The sequence below is a fragment of the Bacillus rossius genome, chromosome 3, assembly GCF_032445375.1.
Source record: "Bacillus rossius redtenbacheri isolate Brsri chromosome 3, Brsri_v3, whole genome shotgun sequence".
NCBI classification, from domain to species: Eukaryota; Metazoa; Arthropoda; class Insecta; order Phasmatodea; family Bacillidae; genus Bacillus; species Bacillus rossius.
Window position 1 is genome coordinate 86,637,098 of NC_086332.1, and position 18,237 is coordinate 86,655,334.

General features: G+C 35.2%; 1 protein-coding gene across 1 annotated transcript in view; it reads right to left on the minus strand.

Annotated features, from left to right (window-relative positions):
* LOC134531004 (uncharacterized) overlaps window positions 1-15,660 on the minus strand; it is a 53,381-nt gene extending 37,721 nt beyond the window's left edge. The window contains exons 1-2 of the mRNA XM_063366429.1: window positions 15,537-15,660; window positions 1,669-5,116 (exon numbers count right to left, since the gene is read on the minus strand). Coding sequence (XP_063222499.1) covers window positions 1,669-5,085 — 3,417 coding nt within the window. The 5' untranslated portion in view covers window positions 5,086-5,116; window positions 15,537-15,660. The remainder of the gene's footprint in view (window positions 1-1,668; window positions 5,117-15,536) is intronic.
* Window positions 15,661-18,237: the final 2,577 nt, after the last annotated feature.

Consider the following 18,237-nt stretch of genomic DNA (forward strand, 5'->3'; position numbering starts at 1 on the left):
ACCAGTGACGACTCCGAAATAGAGTCCCATATTTGATATGCCTAAACATGTAGGGTTAGGCTCGAGACGAGCTGACACACACAGTCGCTGATCCGACTGCTGCTTGATGGAACGCGAACTCTTTCGTATATGTAAAAATGCAATGGTCGTCGTTTACAATATATCTTATTGACTGTATTGATAGCCTGCGTGAAAAGCTCCAAGCGATCACATACGAAAAGATTCTTGAAATGATCGCCGTGCTGACTCAAGGTGGTGAGTCGAAAGTGTAAAACTAGACTTTCTGCAATATTGCTACAGAGTTATGTATGCTGTGGCATGTTCTCTCACGGGCAGAAGCCGGCGTTGATACACTTGAGCAGAATACATGGTTATTTCTGCAGTGATAGCGCACTTGCCACACCTCGTTCCATTGTGTTACCAAGATCTTGATGCAGCGTCAGTCACGTACAGAGCGGTCTTATCGGTGGCTCGATGGTGTGACTAAAACATGGAGCACCTAGATCGCCTGGAAGTAAATCTTGTACAGAGATCGAAAAAGTTAGCATGTCAAAACGTATGCACTTTTTACTCTTTGAGTATCAACCACATTAGGTACAAATTCTACTTCAATTTAAAAACAAAACAAAAAATATATGATAATTAATTCAGTTGAATATTTGTTCGGTGATAGATACAGCTACAACCTGATGAATAACACAACTGTGGAACAGTTACTATTGAGATACATGAACTTATATGCCATTTCATATTACAGTAATGATATAAGTCCCATAAATCTGTTGTCCAATGTGATAGCTAAAAATTTACACATCTATTCTAATAGATCTAGTGAAACATGTAGGTGTAGTTATCACATATCTGACTACAAAGTGTGAGGGAGTTTCCTCACAAGACTTGTATTTTAGCAATGCATATTTTAGGAAAATATTATAATGTATAATTTTAATGGTTTTGTTAAAGACTTTAAAGAAATTTGTATGACTAATGGTAGCAGCCATTTAAGTTTAAGTATTTATATATTGCGAGTTATTTTTAATAAACTTCTGCATGATATAACAATATTTAAAATTGGTCTTGTAATTGGTAAAGGTTTAGTATACACTTTCTCCTGGTTCCACAAAGTTCTCCCTAATAGTATCTCTGCCAATCTTTGTTTGCATTTAGGACCTGCGTTCAGGGGAGTTGCTGTGTTTTGGAATAAAACTTAGTTTGCAAGTTTAGCAACTTGTTTTATGTAAGCGCAACTCTTCACAGAGTGTGTCAAAGTTGTGCTCCGCTGAGGATCAAATGGTGATTTGACCATCCGGGGAGGTCACAAACTTTATTTAAAACATTGTAGAGTGTTTTTCCTATAATAAGTTGTCTTATGGTAATAATACCGTTTCTGAGCGCCTGTAACTTTATGAATCGAGGCCATCTTAACGATCATTCAATAGCAGGCAATGGCTATAAAATATGTCTACCAAAAAGGTATTTGCATGGTTTTTGTTATCATTTGATTAAAATATACAAAATAACAAGGGACCAATGTCACACAATATAAGTTTCAAAACAATTTTAACTAACCAAAAGTGGTACTGAAGTATAATTCTACAAGAAATTTAATACGAAATTATTTCAGAAAGCTCATGCTAATGCATGGCCACCGTGACTGACAAAACCTACCTTCTCCTCCTTCTGTTGCTTCAGCCGGTCCAAAAGTTTCCGTCGCTGCTTTTTTAAAAGTTGCTTCTGCTGCCAGCTGCTGTCCATTCTCCCTTGCGACTGCAAGTCAGGCCTGCCGAGAGCAGTGAAGCCAACGTTCCCTGGCAGACTGGCAAAGACTTCTGCATCGTCACTGGTTGCATGCTTCGAGTTTGACCCTGCGGATTCTGCCACGTACTCTGCAATCATCATCTCTGCCTTCTGATGTATCCTCTTCCTTGATTCTGCATCAGAATCTGACTCCAAGTCTTCCACACACTTTGTTTCTGTTCTGACCAAACCGTGCTTACCCTGAATATGTGATTTAGCACTAACACTTTCTGGTAAATTTCTAGAGCCACTTACGGACGATTTGCTGTTCACTTTTGATTTTATAGTGTTCGTATCAGAATGCTTTAGCATTGTGTTCAAATCAACAATCTCTTCCCTATCAGATGAAGAAATATCAATAATAGGTTCCAAAACATTAGAGGCTGCAATATTTTTTTTTTTCTTTAATTTCTTTGCTAGCTGGTGGAATGAATCTAGATAGTTTTGCACTTTAGAATTTGGATCAGAGTTTTGTGACAAATTACATTTTGTGGCAACATTCTTTGTTTTGTAAATTTTTTTGGTACTATTTAAATCTTTTGTGGTGCTAACTGAAGATGTACAACTAGTTTTATTATCTTTCATGTTTTTATGAATTTCACTCTGATTTTGTGGCAAAATTTTATTAGTTTTTGCTTCCAAAATTCCAGTTGTTAATGAATTTTGAAAGTTATTATTTGAACATTTTGGTGAAACAGACTTCTTTATAAGCAACTTATGTTTTGTCTTCTTTTCTTTATGCAAACTTAAACTTGCATCATCCAATACTTTATTTAATAATGAGGGACCATCAAATTTTTTAACTGGCTCCACTTCTACTTCTTTGTTCTCTACCCTGTTGTTTTTTACAGTTGTATCAATAATTTCAATGCCATCATCTTCATTCTCATTCCCACTTTCATCTTCAGTACTCTCATCCTCTGCTTCTTTAGACATGCCCTTTATTTCTATATAATTTTCTACACTTTCAGCCACAGCTTCTAGCCTATTATGATTAATCTCCTGGGTTTGTACCTCAATGACAGTGAATTCAGAACTTTCATCTGAATCTAGAGTGACATAGTTTGTCACTTTGGCAGTCTCATCAACTGATTTTCTTTCAATTAATCTTCTCATCACTTCACAACCAAAATCTGAATCATCCTGACTGATGCTTTCTTCATTCTTATCTTCATTTTTTTCTAAATGGTCATTGTTAGAGCTCTGGATAGGGGAAGACTTAGATTTATAACTAATGTCTGATTTTAAAAATGATTTTTCATTACAATGTTCAACTACTAATCCAGTATCCAAAGATACATACAATGCAGAATCATCTGATTTATTTGGCCCCTTTGAAAATTGGGATGGAATCTTTGAAGACTCTGGTTTTGAAGACTGGGATGTACTCTTTAAAGACTGGGATGGACTCTGTGAAGATGGGGATGGACTCTTTGAAAATGGGGATGGACTCTTTGAAAATGGGGATGGACTCTTTGAAGACTGTAATGGACTCTTTGAAAATGGGGATGGACTTTTTGAAGACTGTAATGGACTCTTTGAAGACTGTAATGGACTCTTTGAAGACTGTAATGGACTCCTTGAAGACTGTAATGGACTCTTTGAAGACTGTAATGGACTCTTTGAAGACTGTAATGGACTCTTTGAAGACTGTAATGGACTCTTTGAAGACTGTAATGGACTCTTTGAAGACTGTAATGGACTCTTTGGAGTGAAACATGGACTGTTTGGAGAATGAGATATACCTTGGTCAGCATTAGCCATTTTATCTTTTGAATGGCCACTTTCTGCTGGCGCAATACTCTCAAAAGCACTTGTTTCAACCAGTTTGTTAGCACCACGCGTAGAGATAAAAGATTGCAAAGTTAATTCATCCTCATCACTTTCATTAACCTCTGAAACATTTTTTTCACAGGAGGCCTGTTTTTGAATACTGGATTTATCCTCATTTAAACATAACTTTTTGTCTTCTGTGATATTGCATTTTGTCATGGGTGCATTATTTAATCCTAAAACAAGATTTTCATTACTAATTGCATCATCAAAATCAGATATTTCTAGGTTATTAGATTTGTTTCCATTGCCAAAATTTTTTTGAGTATCAGAATTCTCATGATTTAGTCTCAGAGAAATTTTGCTTTCTTCCGAGGCCTTTTCTGTAATTACTTCAAAAGTTCCTTCTGAAGAATATTCATATTCAGAACTATTTTTCTTACATGGAGTAGACTGCAAGCTTCCTGTATTACCCACAGAGGTACTATCAGGAGATAGCCTCTGTGATGCTGTCACGGAGTTGTTTTCTTCTGTAGACGACTTCACAACTGACGTAGCAGTGTCTAGTGGGCTATTTCTCCCATCCTCTGAATCTGAACTCTGAGAATAGTTGAGGTTTTTCTGATGTCTTCTAACTGTTCCTGTGGGTGTAATATCAGTAGTTAGCTTTTCTGATGTTTCTTCTTTGCCATCTCTCACTGTAATGCTCATGTTGTCTGAAGCATTAGAATTTTCATAAAATAATTTTCTTGTCACAACAGGTTTTTCATTGGAAGGCCCAATACTTGAATTAATCTCGTCTTGTTGTACAAGGTCATTTTTTCTTGGTGATTTTCTTGAGGAAATTTTGTAGGGTGAAGTTTTTTCTTTTTCAGAAGACCTCTTCTCAAAACTATCTGAGTCAGAAGTATAATTTACCTTTCTTTTCTGAGATTTCCTTGGCATTTTCCTTTCATTGGGTTTGGCTTTCATTGAGCTTATACTAGTATGAGAAAATTTTCTTGAACCATCAGTATGCAGTGATGATCTATTTGCAGATGTATTTTTTTTATCTATCTTACTTTCTGATAAACTCAACCTAGCCCTTAGCAATCGCACGGAGCAACGAGAAGGTGTGTTTGGCTTTGCTGGAACAGGATTTTCATTTGAAGAAAATCCATGAATTATATCTTTTTTCGGTTGGCTTTTTGTTTTTCCTCTAGGAGACTTACGGATGTTTTCAATCAAATCAGTTTTATTTGGGCTGCTTTTTACAAATTTGTTTCCTTGGCTTTCTTCATCACAGGTATCATTACTGCTATCTGTCACAACTTCAGATATTTTATTTTGTGCAGTAACATCTATTTTACTTTTTTTACCAATAGCCTTTGGAGAAGAGGACTGACGAGATCTACGCAACACTCGATCATTTTTAATGATTTTTTCAGTGTTCCGTAAAGATTTTTTGGGTGATAAATCAGATAAGGTCATGCGTTTTTCTTGCAGCCTTGTGCGAACACCTGGCATATCCCCCATGACCAGCTACTGATGACTACAGACACCTACACTGTGAACAAATCAACCAATATTAAAGTTAGCCAAATTTTTAACTTATAAGCACATTACTCTATAACTCTAAAACTTTCTAAATTATTCTGAACTGTGAGGTGACAAATTGAAGTAGCATCAAACCATTAACTAGTTTTTAATTTTGAAAAAAATAAACACTCAATGTTATAATAATCACAAACATTGGCTTATAAATATTAAGGACACTACTAGATTCATCAAAAGTTAAGACTTGGCCAAGCAGTTGAATAAAACAGTGCTTGCACAACCACATGCAGTAATCAAACTTCTTAGACATTTATGATAACCACTTAGTTTTCTGTAATTCCTCTGATTTGGATTTGCAAAAAAAAAATCTTGGTAAAAGCTTGAATTTTGCCACTCACAGACAGTTGAGTTTGTATATCTGCCACATTTTTAATATTTTCCATTAAAAATAAATGGATGCAACCAAACTTATTGAGTGGTACATGGACTTTTTTTTAGCAAAACATAAGTAGGAAATAAGATACAGACTTAAAATCCAGGTGAGAATAAGAAGAATATCAAGTACCATACCAAATTGGCAAAGATCTCTAGTGATTGTGTAAATAAATGGGAATATAAGAATGCAAAAAAAGTAAAATATTCACTAACATCCAAGACACCTAGATGGCAAATAAATTAACAGTACAGAAAGTCCAAAAATTTATCCCTGCTTGCTCAGGGGTAAACCCTATATAATGGTATCATCATAATCATCATCATCATCATCATCATCATCATCATCATCATCATCATCATCATCATGATAGATGACAAAATTAATAACATAATTTTTAACTTATTACCATATGCTAAATCAAACACTAATATTAATAAATTTAAATCTCTCTTCATTACAGACAAAACTGATACTATGAATCTTAAACACTGAACACATGACAATTTGGTATGTGGACACATCATTGACAGAATTGCCATCCTCCATCCACTACCCACTTCTTGGTGTGAACCACAACTAATGGTTATTCCTTACACTGTTATTTGGCAACTATTTTATCATTGGCGGACGCTGAATTACAAGAACGGTGATGAGATTTCTAAAAATTAAGCAACAAAAGTCTTCATCTCAATTAAAAATAATAATAAGTGACAGAAATCTCAACAAGGAAATGGTGAGGCCACACAAAGAACATCTGATAGAAACTAGATTTCAGAAGTCAGAAGACACAACTTGTTTAATAAAAGGTTAAGTGCTGCCACACAATAGTCAATATTATAATGTTTAAGACATGAATGTGCCTTAAAGTTCACTTAGGTCACTTTTGAAGATAATACAGAAAATATAAAGCATATGCTACAATTTAACACAATTATACCGGGCTGTCATGAAAAAATAAAGGCTCGGGGCAAATAATTTGCCTCCCCCCCCCCCCCCCCCCCCAACCCAAAAAAAAAAACCCTAAAAATATCTAGTGAACAATTTTTCAAACCTACCAATAACAAAAAATTAAATCCTGTGAACTGTGAATTTTACTGCAGTCATAACTGTTACCACATCTCATAAAACAAAAACAAAAAATCTTTCAATAAATTACACTACTTAAAAATTGAGTCATTTAATTTTAAACCAGCTAATTTAGGGAAAAAAAATTATTTTCATTACCAATATAGATTTAAATAAAAATTTTGTATGGAAAATATATTATTCTTTCAGAGTACAAAATTATATATAAAACATTTTAAAATGATTTTTTGCCTGAGCCATTCCACCTCAATTCAGGCAGTTAGCAAGAAAATGTGTCAGGTCACCATCAAGGATTTGTTAAAAACATTACAGCAGTTACCACCAGTGGAGACAAGAAGTGTGCTAAAAGGATTTTGTCACAAATTTTTTTTTACCCATGTTATAGCCTTTTGAAGTTGGTTCAAAATCAAAAAAAGGTGAAAAAAAGCACTTTTTTCAAATGAGCGGCATTTAAAAACTATTTAACGGATTCCATTGATTTTTATTTTGTAGTTATTATATTGAACTACAGAGTGGTATAGTTCCAATGAGCCCCATGACAATATCTTTAAGGGGGGGAAACTCAAAAATTTGACAAAACTTTAATTTTTTTGGGTTTTCAAAAACCAAATTTACATGGAATAATCAATTTTCCTAAAAAGTAATTCTGGCAATATGTAGACCTATTACAGTAGTTTTACAGAAAAAAAATTGTGAAAAGCTGAAGCAACTGAAAGTCCATTGTTTTATTGCCAAAACAAAAACATTCTTAATTTCTTAAATCACAGATTAATTTTCTAAATATGGCGAAACGACAACAAGGCAGGCCAGCCAGCGCAGCAAGAGATCCAGAGGGCATTCCACCTTCCAGACAGATAGTGCCCATCCCTCTGCGGTAATACAATTAGGAGCTGCGCCTCTCTCCCCGTCTCTCGAATGTTCAGCACATTCTCAGAGCCCAGTCTGCATGAAGTGGCGTAACTAGGACGTCACTGTTCTCGGAGCTTCGAGTGGTAAGTCTGGGATTCTGGTGAGGCTCTGAGATCTTTCCAGGTCGGGACTCAAAGGTATTTAAGATGGAGTCTAACCTGCAGTGAGTAGTGTGGGAGTGAGATAGGTAAGTGTTGTGTGCTTGTAGTGATTGATGTGGGTTTACTGTGAGTGCTGTGTGTTTGCTGGCTGGTGGCGATACCAGCAGATACTCGGAGCGAACTGCGAGGACATTGAAGTGAAGAGGTCGAGCGACCCCTTGGCGAGCGATAGTGGACGGCGAGCAGCAGACTGTGTGCGAAGATTGGTGCATCGGGGACAGAAACATCTGGGTATCATATTTGTGGCGGATGAGTGAGTAGTGCGAGGCATAATGTTGAGGTAAAGGAGGAGGATTGCCCTATCTGAGACTGCAGTGTAAGGCTGGCTTTAAGACACCCAGTGTTAAAGTAAGGTATGACAAGAGGCTCATTGGAAGAGCTTACATTCGGTGATTGGTGGAGCAATGTTATTTATCAGGCATGGTGAACTGGCTACACTCGACCCAGGGTGTGACACTGCCCACGTGGCACATTTAAAAAAGTTAAGATTTCCTCTCACTGTCCCCCCACCCCCACCAACTACTGGCCACATCAGTGCTGTGGCGATTAAGCACTGTTGTTATGCGACTTCCTCTAAAGAGAATATTTATCTCAAAAGCATTAAGTCATTATCAATGTATTATGATGTAATGGTGAACATTTGACACCTACCGCCAGGTCCTATACAAGCTTTAATTGATGTGAAGCATAACAGTCAGTATAGTACTTGAAACAAAAAATTGTGGATTAACAGAGTTTTTCAGCTTACATCATTCCAGAAATTTACAAAGCCGCCGTTACCCAACTTTTAAAAAGAACCAAATTTTTAGACATTCTTATTGCTACGAAAAACAGAAATCATTAAAATTGAATTATTTTCTCTGTAAACAAGGCATTACGATTCTACTGGGATTTTGTTAAAGCAGCAAATCTTGTTAGTTTCATGTAATTAAGACCTCTTATAATGCTCCCGAAACTATTTTTTTTACACAGTTGAAGCAAATAGTGAATCCTTTGTTCATTAAAAATAGTAATATCTAGAGTAGATTTTTTGTTGATTATTTTTTTTATAAAATGGCTTTTTCACATAAAGCAAGTCATTTTTCCAGGACAATAAAATTTCAAAAAGATTTTATGATACAGCCATGCTGAATTACTACAGAATTGTAGGTATTGTTTTATAGTTTTTTTATATTTGTTTTCATTTCCAAGAGATCGGCTAGAGAAAAATTCTTTATTTTCAACAATTTGGCATCCTAACGGTAAATAATAGTTCAGCAGTTTTCCTCCAGGATGTGTGACGCTCAATCTGCTTACCTCACCATGCCTGCCTACAACCTCTACAATAAAGAACTTAGGGCAAGACATGTCCTAAATCACCTCCCTTTTCCCAGTGTACGCTTACGGCCCCACCTTCGGGTAGCCACTTTAACTCTGTAAGCATACGGCTCACTGTAACATGCCCCAAGTTATGGTAACCAAATTGTTCTGTATTATCATGAGCATACAATAAAAACAAATATTTAATGGGATTGGGTGCCTTGTGTTATGATTACCATAACCTAGTGATAATTAGTACCACAATAAAATAAAAACAATATTTATTTTGGTAGAATACTCAACAATAGTAATCAACATGACTCTAAACACAGATTTCTGGAATATGTCTAAAAGAAAACAAATTATGTCCAAATCTAGGTATTTTCAGTTACGTTGGGCACATGATTATTAATCTTCAAAAGTCGATTTAATCTGCTAGTCAGACACGAGACTCGGACTCCTAGGACTACTGGACCTGTGTGCGACAGTTTGATGAAATAGTTCGTTGTATCTAACAAAATTATTAAAAACACATCAATCGCTAATTACGTGCGTGATTTTAATATTGTTCACTGGGACGGAGCTATCGACTCATGGTGCAAACGTCTCTAAATGATGGTGCAGCCAGCCATACCTGAGTCCTGGTACAAGAGAATTTCTCAACCTTATAATTCGCAGCAAAGTCGTCGCCGCACGCTGCCTTCATTTTCTGAAGTTCGTAGTGATTCGTTCTCGCGTTTAACTACACCTGTGTAGTTAAACACGACGCTGATCTGCTTCAAATGTCTCTTTTGAAATTTCATAGATGGTGAAAAGAAAATCCTCGATTTTTTGGCAGATTTTTTTAACGTTTTCATTGTTCCAACATGTTGAAGGGCGCCCAGAAAACGAGCATGGACTTCAACACTCATCTCACCACGTTTGAAGCACCCAAACCAATCATACAATTGTATGTGGCTCTTAGCATCCTCCTTCAAAGCCTGTTGACACATTTGGTAAGCTTCCATTGCCGATCCCTCAAGCAGGAAACAAAAATCCAAATAAACTCTTTGTTCTTTTAATGACTTCAAAGGTGGACCACGAGAACAGTAAGAAAAAACAATACTACGATCAAATGTTAACCAACAAACTGATGCCGTCTGGGCAGCTGTTTAGTGAAGGTATCTACTAACCCCATCTAATGGGAGAACTCTCTAATACGTCTATCTACGAAATGCAGCGTGCTCTCAGTCCGTTTTTTTTTTCTTTTCCCTCGTATACAACGGCTGTAATCGAAGAATTCCTTGGAGAGACTGCAAAATTCCATGTGCCAGCAACTTCAGTGCACAGCACGTATACCTTATAAAAATGTACGATATTAGCAATTCTATTCAAATTTTTGCCTCCCATTAGAATTGTCTGTTGCGTGACTGAAAATAGTACGTAGGTACTTTAAATGCAATGTAGGGGCATTCCATGCCATATCATCCAACCAAGATACACATTGTTCACCCCACCATATCAGATTTGGATAAATTTGGTACACAGTATCTTCAGACAAATATAAGAACTATATCTCATTTTTTAAATATTTGCTCTAGTTTGGAATTTTATGCCCTTCAAAGTTTCTCTCTGAATGGTGGAATTTTTTTAATCCACAACTTAAGTCAATGTCACATTTTGCTTCAACTTACATTTGTAATAAGAGTTATATTAATGTAGAATTGTGGAAATCACCATACTTGTTCAGAATTTTATGTAGATTTTAAATATCACTCGTAAAATGTAATTAAATGTCCAGAAGTACGTGCCATTTATGTTAGAAGTGGAAAAAATGAATTACCAAAAACTGTAAACATAAGTTCAGTAATCCTATTATAAAATTATTCTATTAATCTTTACAATCTTGGGCCTGGTACCATTAGAAAGAGTACAAAATTTTCTACAAAATAGTGAAATAAAATTTGTGAATATTTATTTCCCTTCTTTATAAAAGTAAGATCTTTGTGAAAGAAGTGGTTAAGATAAATCAGTTATGTATACAAAATAATTTGTATATGTAAAAGCAAATATGTAGTAATATTTTTATTACAAAAATGTTTGAAATAATGATTTAGCCTTGTTGGAAATGCACATTTAATATACTGTAGGCCTATATATAAAAAATACAAATGAAAGGGAGAAGAAAATGTCTGAAGAATAGTTATGGTACAATTAATGTTTTTTTGACTTAATCAGTTTGCATAATATTGTTTTAATGTAGATGATGTAATATATTGCATCATCTGTATGTTTACTGTAGGGTGATCTCATAGAAAATATTAGCCAGTCACAGGTTATCCAGTGTATGGGAGTCTTAGCAGCTGCTATTTTTCTGTGTACTTCAACAAGTTGTCTGGGATTTTTTAATCTATGACTGTTAATGTTTGAGTGTTAACATGTAGCTGGTTTTGATTATTTATTTTTGATAAGTTATTTGCTTTGTATTTTCTGACTGAAGTGGGTAAAACCGAAAGTTTTTTTTATAATCTACAATGGCTACCAGTTTATATGAAAAGTTTAGTGTAGGTCTTTTTATTAATTCTGTGTATCATATAAATACATACACAGACAAGAAGATAATTTCTGAACTTCCTAATGAAGAAAAAGAAATTCTGCTTTGGAGGATAGATGGATTCACATTTCATTCAAATTCAAGTATATGTTCACACCACATTAAATATTATAGGGAAGCTTTTAAAAATGCTGTGACACAGCAAAGAAACATAAAAGGTCTATACAAAGTAGCATAAGACCTATATCTCTTCAAATGGCCAAAGATATAAAAAGGAAAGCTAGTGTTTTGTTAGTTCCTGGACAAAAGCTGTATTCCAACTTTAGGACGAAGTTCTTTCAAGAACAAAAGTTTGAAAATTTACATAATAATTCTAAAGGAGAGGAAGGCCCAGACCCTCACAGGCTTACACCTACGAAGGAAGACCTTAGTGACACTACACCATTTGACAAGGAAGATATGAATTTACGCATGAGTACTCTTGATGTATCACCCTTAAAATTAAAAGGACTTTCAAAGTGTTCAAAATTAGTGTATGGTAAAAGAAAAATAGCTAAATTCAAAAGTAAAGTGAAGTAGCAGCAGTTTTTAAGCTACCAGAAGATGAATTGCAGTCAGTTATTAAGAGGAATGCAAGTGACTTAATTTTTCTAATCAGTCTTATGAAAGAAAAATTGAAATATGCAACATCCATAAGGAAGAAGTAACACATTTTATCAGTTGAACCTAATTACTGGTCACAAAAGAAAATTCCAGCAGAATTCAATGTTTCTGAGTACATAGCAAGAAAATCATGCTAGTTGGTGAAAGTAAAAGGAACTCTTTCATATACTGAGCCTTTGCAAGGACCAAAAATTTTTTTGTTGAAGTTGTTGAAAAAGTTACCAATTTTTATGAAGCAGATGAAAGCAGACTAATGCCAGGTGCCAAAGATAAGGTTAGTGTACACAAAAATTTTTATGAACAAAAGCGCCTAATACCCTGCAATCTTAAGGAACTACGCACAGCATACAGAGAGAAATTTCCTTGTGATAAAGTAGGATTTTCTAAATTCTGTTAGCTGCGGCCGAAATGGTGTGTCACAGCTATACACATTAGGTCTGGGTTTGCTCAATACACCAGAATCCAATCTTTCTTTTAAGTGCTATGAATTAATAAAAATCAAAGCTAAAGACCTTATCAATTGGTATGTGATAGTGAAAACTGTGATTGCATGTTAAAAATATGTCCTAACTTTCCAAATTCTGAAAAAGTACAAGAATAAATACGTAAGAAACATTTTTACTGACTTTGATGAAATTCAGTTTTCACAATGGGTAACTACTGATCACAGCCATTTACAAATGTTGGTCCTTCCTTTGTGTGAGTTTATTGATCTGCTTTTGAAGAAACTGGCTGCTTTTGTTATCCAAGATGAAATTCTGTCATATTATTGGGTGCGTTATGCTTGCACATTACATCCAGTAATTCTATACTTCAGAAAGTATGGAGAAACATGTAATATGTCTTTGTGAGTTATCTCAGATCACCTAAACCATAATATTTTCTTTGTATATGAGATTTAAAGAAGATTGAGCTTACTAATTCATAAACAATTCCTTACATTAATCAAGTGGAGTACATCACAGATGGTTGTGCAGCACAATACAAGAATTTTAAAAGTTTGGTCAACCTCTGCTATCACTTGGAAGATTGATTTAAAAGCTTCTTGGACCTTTTATGCAACAAGTCATGGTAAAACAGCTTGTGATGTGTTGGAGGATGTGTTAAAAGGACAGTATCTAGTGTGGGCTTGCAAAGACCGTCTAAAGATAAAATTTTGACAACTGAGCAGATGTTTCAATTTTGCAATGAATACTTTTCTAAAATTAAGTTCCGCTGATCACAGATGATGATGTTCACGCAGTGGAAGAAAAGCTTAACAAGCGTTTCTCAGAGTTCACAACTGTGTCTGGAACAAGGCCCTTGCACTATGTCATCCCACTATCTAAAACTATAATAGCAGTTAATCAAATTAGCTCTGATGAGAATTTTTCGTTAGATTACACTTTGACCGAAAAAACAGAGCGCCTCAAAATTAAAAACAATTCGTATGCGTGTTCGTTTTATGATGATAAATGTAATATTGGGTTAGTGCTTGAAAAATAATATGAATATCCAATGATTAAGTTAATGCATCCTCATTGGCCCGCTAAATTATTTTACTGGCCAGAACATTGTAATTATGGCCAGGAAGATTCATGCTGGGTGCCATTAGTCAACATTAATTGCATTGTTGATGTTCCGCAACTTAAGACTCAGGTTGGAAGAGTGCATTATAAACTGAAATCCATGAGTGAGAGAAAAATTACAACAAACTGGTCAAAATGGAATCAGCTTCTTCATAGATTACAATGATAAAGAACTTAAAGTAGGCCTACTTCAGGTTATTACAACATCAAGTGACACCGGTATCATAAAAAATTCATTTTTCATTAGCACAGCTACCAGGCTAAGCTTTTACTACTGGAATTCTGTAATTTTATTTTATTTATATAAACTGTATGTACAGTTAACAAAAACTCTAAAAACAAAAAAATTTTTTAGGTGGGGTAAGGGTGAAAAGCTGAACACCCCAAAGGTAGAAAAAAAAAAAGAAAAAAAAAACAGTTTTTAAGTTCTAAGACTTCAGCGAACACATTTGCTATACTCAAATTTTATTTCACCGTTTTGTACCAATTTTTGTGCTCTTTCTAATGGTTTCAAGCCCAAGATTGTACAGATTAATAAAAAAATGTTACAATAGGATTACTGAACTGATGTTGACAATTTTTGGTAATTAATTTTTTACACTTCTAACATAAATTCCACGTACTTATGGGCATTCAATTACATTTTAAGAGTGATATTTGAAATGTACGTAAAATTCTGAATAAGTATGGTGAATTTCATGATTCTACATTAATAACTCTTATAACAAAAGTAAGTTGAAGCAAGATGTGTCATTCAAATTTGGTTGCGGATTAAAAGAATTCCACCAGAGGGAAACTTTGAAAGGCTTTAAATTCCAAACTAGAGCCACTAATCCAAAAATGAAGAATATGGGTTCTTATGTTTGCCTGAAGATACCATGTACAAAATTTCATCCAAATCTGATATGGTGGGGTGGACAATGTGTATCTTGGCTGAATGATCTGGCATGGAATAACATACATTTTGTAATACAATTAGTTATTCTAATAAAACAACAAACATGAAATATAAGCATTAAAAATTCCTTACAATTGTAATAGTTATTAAGTACTTGTCTAAACAAATTTCATTAAGAAAAAACATCTAAATTGTCTAAAGTTCTCCAAAAAAATTTAAAAAACCCCCACAGGGTAAAGAATGAATATTGGCAATTGCGTGAATACATAGGTATTGTAATGGTAGCTGTAACTGTTATTTTTTCACAAACCAATAGGAATTAGGAAACTTTCCTTTCCGGGTTTATTCCGGAACTTTTCAAGTATATGGAAAACATATATTCCTATTTTTTGGAGGTAAGCAATGAATGGTGGCAGCAATTTAAAAGCACAGATATTGTAATGTACGATATAAAAAATTAATTGTTTCACCAACTAGTAGGAATTACGAAACCATCCCTTCGGAGTCAATTTAGGGACGTGCAGTGTGCAAAAACCATGTATTCCGATTTTTTCTTTCCGTTCTAAAAAGCCATGATGTCTGAGTACTACCATAATTGTGTCCAGATTATGAAGGAATTTTCATGCAATTGTAATACTTTAACAACCATTTTACAAATTATGTAACTGATCCCACCTAAAAACTATTTACTTCAGTTATAAGTGCAAACATTTAGCCTCCTCAACACATTACACCAATGTCAAGTGTAATAAAAATACATAACACAAAAAAAAACTCTTTCTGCAAGGTTAAGCATTCCCCATTGCACACACAAAATTTTTCGAATAAGACTTATGCATGGTATTATTAATTCTAACCAATAATAACATATACTTACAATATCAATTATTCACAGACTAAAATCTGTTCTTAAAATAATTATTACATTCAAAATTCTTCCTTGCAGCATGCAACATCTCAACGAAAACAAATGACAAATATAAATATTTATCTACATATTTTTATTACTTTTTTGAAATATTGGATGGCCTGCGGTGCAAAATCACACGGCAACAGATTCATTTCTTTCGTATGCGATCGCTATATTTATTCCGGTAACAATCATATATCCGCATGTAAATTTCACACCCATGCCTTATTAGGGACCCAAACACATGATAGCACCGCACCTTAAACAGAGTTTATAATCAAAATAAAGAATTAAGAATTAAGAAATATTCATGTATGACTCTATGTAAACTTATAGAATGATTTATGATTATCGTTTAAGACCCTGTCACACTGTCAAATATATTGTCTCCAATATATTGGACAACAAAATTTGAAGGGTGATTTTGGATGAAATACGTCTTCAAATATATTGTATTCAATATTATTTGATGAGCACTGTAAATTATATTTGAAGTCATTTCACACTATCAATTTTCTTTGAGTGAGCTCGTTTTACCAAACATTCTGTAGAAAACAGTAAATGACAGTATTTAGAATAAAAATAAATATTTGGGTCAAGGAACGTGGGCTTTTTTTAGTAGGTTATATTCAAATTTAGGTATATTGTAATCATATACAGTTTAAAATTTACGTTATCCAGGTGTTTGCAATGCCTGCACTAAGTAAGCATTAAAGTGTTTCAAAAGCTGAAGCTGTAAATGCAATTGTAGCAAGTGTCAGTAAACTATAAGAGAAATCTAAGAAAAGGAAACGCAGATGGTGGACGAGACAGTGGATACTTTCCCGGCAAACAAAAGGTGTTTTACCCCTTTTTGTCATGAACTTCGATACGAAGATGCCGATTCATTTCAGAACTATTGACGCCAACCGCCGGTGCTCCCTCTGGTCCGCAAAGGTCGTTATGCAACAACAACACTGGCTCCGAAGTGCGACGAACACGCCCGAGCGTGATCTTCACAAAGTGTAAGAAAGTGCACCGCAACGAACGCCGCGACGACGACAGCGCCCGGCCGGGTGTGGCAATACGCCTAACTAAACACTTGATTATTTTGTTAATTAGAACAACCAAATTAATAACAATTTAAAAGAAGGGTTCATGTAAGGGAAATTATGTCTAATTGTCTTATAAGCATATGTTGTATAATTTGTTTCTAAGTCAAAAACTGGTCGGGTCGGTTTCCCCGCGTTCCACGCGTTTAGGCGCGAGGCCGCCGGGCGGTCTCGCGCTCAGTCTTCGTCGGGGGCTCTCAGGGGTCGGACGCTCCGCGAACGTCGGGCCAGCACTCCTAGTTTCTCTTCAACATTTCAGCAATAGTGTAAGTTTCTACAAACCTTTCAATCAGCTCGGCGCCGACCCCACTTCAATCTCACGATACTTCGTGCGATTCTTAACTTAATAATAATTCCCTACAGGGATCTTTAACTTAATACGTAAGGCCATGTCCAGTTGAAGGACAGCGTAATATTGGCACGCAGTTTTCGGCTTCAGTAGCCAATTAATTGTTATCGTCGAGAATCTTGTGAAAGACTGAATAACTTTCATATTGTAACTTTCTTCGTGTTTTAGTGTAATTGGTAACGTGTGTTGTAAGTGACTATCTTGCCACGCATTGAGACTTTACGCGTACGTCGCTCACTAACGTGATCGCATAACTTTTCGAGACTTTAGTTTTTGTCGCAGGCTAGACTGCAAACCGCCCTAATCACAGGGTTTCCGCAATTCGTTTACTTTTCTACATAATTTGTTGCAACCATAATTCTGTGACTGTATGCTGAATCTTACTCAGAGACACGTAGCCACCGCTTCAACCCGTTGATTTCACTTTGCAATCTACCCTGGTCGCGCGTATTTGTTCGCCCACGTGTATACGTGTGTCACAGCGGTTCGACAACGGACGCGGCCAGTAACAGGACCAATCAGTGTATCAACGTTGAATAAAGTGCAGTGTTTCGGTAATCTGTTTGTTAGTCATTTACAAGGCGTCCTGGGTGGCCTAAACAGCCCAGGTAATTTTTGAACGTAATTTTCAAACTCCGAGACACATTCCTGCCTGCAGCCACGAGGCCGAACCCCGTTAAAAACCCTGAGATCTTTTCAAGCATTCATATTTAATTATAAAACATAAACAGGCAGCGGGGATAGCGTCACTATTTAAGAATGGATTCTGAAAGTTTTGATCTTCTTTCAATTGTGGAGTCTCGCATTGCAAGGTGTGTTTAAAAATTGAAAAAACTTAAAGTGTACACCAACGAGAACATATTAGAGTAATATCCAGTTTATGATTGAATAAGTGGTCATTAATTACAGTTAATAAAAAGAGGCGAGAAAACAGCCATGTTAGCCATGTTATTTCAATTTAATTTTTGTATTCGTAGGTATCGTTGCATTTAGAAATGGGTTTCTATTTGTAATCGTTGTTGATTAATAATTTATTTAGTGTAACATTTTTATTTATGGGTAAATGGGTTATGCAACTGTACTTGAAAAACCAGACACATGGCTACATTTGAAAGTTAAAATTTTCAAAATTTCAGCTCGTAAACAAGAATCAATACACAAATCAGAATCGAGAATATTTAACTTTAATATATTAATACTAGGGGCCCATTTAACCATGCTGTCGTTA